This window comes from Sinocyclocheilus grahami, unplaced genomic scaffold, assembly GCF_001515645.1.
Source record: "Sinocyclocheilus grahami isolate Dianchi unplaced genomic scaffold, SAMN03320097.WGS_v1.1 scaffold3256.1, whole genome shotgun sequence".
In the NCBI taxonomy this organism is placed as follows: Eukaryota; Metazoa; Chordata; class Actinopteri; order Cypriniformes; family Cyprinidae; genus Sinocyclocheilus; species Sinocyclocheilus grahami.
This window is the reverse complement of record NW_015508409.1, coordinates 17778-20652: the sequence shown is the minus strand read 5'-3', so window position 1 is coordinate 20652 and position 2875 is coordinate 17778. Positions and strand designations below refer to the sequence as shown.

Sequence of the window (2875 nt, the reverse complement as noted above, 5' to 3'; positions counted from 1 at the left end):
AAAATATTTACCTTTTTTAAAATATGCCATTAAACCAGCTGAGATACAAGGAGCGTGAACTGAAATTCTCAGTTCCACCTGGTTCCACGCGCATGTCTGGGAATCTCATGAATATTCATGTATGCTCCGCCCACTGAAACAGAAAATCTCGTAACACCGGAGAGGCCGATACCAAGGCAAAGACAAACTATCGGTTGAAAACTCACCGCGATTGGTCACCTGGGAGATAAACGTGTACGTAGAGGTATACGTCACTGAAATTGAGGTAGACTATTGGTCGAAACGCCATTCCCAATGACGTGTGTTAAGAACGCCTTCAAGGTAGGTAGAGTTGCAACGCAAAAGGGAAATATGAGATTAGAGACTCAGCTCACGGAATAATTTATAGACGTGAGTTTGCCTTCTCTTTGTTACACATTTCTGAAATGTAATTATTAGAAGCTGATTGGAAATGGTAGTAGATATGGTTTGCTTAAAGTGCAAATTCCATCTTGTTTACACCACGAAGTTCAAATATTGCTAGACGTTATTCATATAGTTGTCTTACGTGTACACAGAAGATCAAATCTATTTTTCTCTAAGGGAAAATTGTCTGAACAATTGTGGGTACATAAACACTTCTTTACACTGTTTTGCAATACTGTCCTCAAGATTATTGAAACGAATGCAGACACTAATTCCTAAACGTGTAAAATCTTGAAATACTTTTAAATGCCCATTTGCTTAATCATTATTAGCACTGCTGCTTAGTCATTGATATTTTATAATTGTTAACCTTTCTCTATTTGTATTTGCTTATGGTTTGTCCTATGTTCTTGTACATATGTACAAACAAACAACACTGTCGCCAGTTGATCAATAGCAGGAAACAGGCAGAACATATGTCTCTCAGTTGATTCTCTTGTGTTAACAAGTCTAAATTCTAGACGCTGAGGAAGCTGGCTTCAGATAGTTAATATGTGTTTTTTAAGTCATTTGCTGACGTCTCACAATAACGTCTCTAAGCAAGCAGCTGTTGTCAATCACCTTTTGAGGTCAGTCTGTGTCATGGCAACAGTACATTTCGGTCATGTTGTGTGTATTTCCCTCCTTGCCCTGTTCCTTACACATTAAACATGCATGATCAATGTGTCAGCTGTTCCCATTTAAAAGAGCGACATTAAGATTATCTATGTTTTTGTTTAGTTAATAGTTTATTAATTTGATTCTTATCTCCATATAAAAGAGCTTATTACACAAAAATCACAGGACAAAAGGAATAAAAGCTTTGCGTTGACGTGGATACATCTCAAACTTGCTCCTGTAGTAATCATGACAGAGCTGTGCAGCCAGTGCCTGGTTACAGAGTACATACAGTACCACCAGCCACCAGGTTAGAGAACTGCAGCCACAACAAACACTCATGGCAACATAAATCAGAAGCTCAGCCAAGTAATGTGGACAAGAGACCAGCTCAAACCAGCCCCCGCATGGCATCTTGTGGGCCAGGGTCTCTACTTTACCTATATTGGATAGAGGGAACAAAGATTTAATATTAGTTTATAAATAATACATGTTATAAGAAGAATTAGTTCAAACTTTTTTTCTCAAGGAAACTCCAGCGGTTTTGTACCTGAGCTGTCAGTCCTCATCTTGGCCAGCAGTGAGAGGGACCGGTTCTGGAGGAATGATGCCCAGATGAAAAGAAGAGTCCCGATTACATGATGCCATGTGAACTGATCAAAGAGAGACCCTGGCATTGCAGAGACAAATACACAAATAATTAGATAGTCAAATTCAGGAAAACGTCAAGATACATTTGGGCTGATAAAATACTTAAATATTTTTGGTCAGGTTAACATGAATTAGATATTGAGTTTTCAATTTGGAAGTGCATTTTAGCTATAAATAAATAAATACAAAATATGACAAAATGATGACAGGATCGGATCTAGGAAACTGTACTAACCTGACTGTGGCAGAGAGGCATTTATAGACAGGACAGTTAGACCAAGCAGGACATAGTAACCCAAACCAAATGCATATTGAACTACATGGATCACACCATTAGAAAATACGCTGACAAACAGGCACTCCAGTAGCCGTCTTAATGAATGGACCCATAGTAGCACTTGTAAAAGCAGAATGGAGAGATGTAACTCTGAAAAGCACACATAATTAAACATGTGAATATTTATTGGAAGGTAAATGTAAAGTATATTGCAACAAATTAAAGCAGAAAAATATAAAAAAATGTAAAGTAAAAAAAATACAGGATCTCCCTTAAACAGTGTATATACAGAGCATTCAGAATTTTCCTGATTTGGTAACTATTTTCACGGTTTTACTATAGTAACGAACCGGTTGCCATTGTTTAAAAAAGAAAGATGAAGTGGGAGGGGAAAACATTCTTTGCTATTCGAAGTAGCCTACAGTACCTTTCCAAGCAACTCTTGGTCTGCCAGTCAAACACCAAAGCGCGTCTATTAGCCAATCAGGGAGAGCCTCATTCATGACGACAGAACGTATGGAGAATAGTAGGAGGAGCCCATTCCACATGACAGACGCCGCGTAGAAATGATAGAAACACCTAAAGACAACATCAGAGAAAATGTTTCCTGCATAATCGCCTTGAGTCTTGACATGCTCAAAACATGATATCTGGGGAATACACAGAGTCATTTAAAACTACATTTAATCCCGAATCACCTCTTTGATACGTCAAAAACAAGCTGCCAGTTTGGGCGCTTGATGTCTTCTTTAGTTTTTCCATATCGGATTAAATCCTGAAACACGTGCTCGAGGCTGCGAGGCAGTTTCAGGGAAAATTTACAGAGAAAAAAGGCTGTTATAAAACACAGCGCTAGCAAAAACCATATAACATTAACTATTGCTA

General features: G+C 38.2%; 1 protein-coding gene across 1 annotated transcript; it reads right to left on the bottom strand.

Annotated features, from left to right (window-relative positions):
- Positions 1-1054: 1054 nt before the first annotated feature.
- Positions 1055-2762, bottom strand: LOC107576144 (polyprenol reductase-like). Its single transcript, XM_016262389.1, has 5 exons — positions 2689-2762; positions 2418-2569; positions 2045-2140; positions 1613-1732; positions 1055-1502 (listed from the first exon to the last, which is right to left on the bottom strand). Exons 2-5 carry the CDS (start codon positions 2536-2538, stop codon positions 1243-1245), a joined length of 597 nt encoding a protein of 198 aa, XP_016117875.1. The 5' UTR covers positions 2539-2569; positions 2689-2762; the 3' UTR covers positions 1055-1242.
- Positions 2763-2875: the final 113 nt, after the last annotated feature.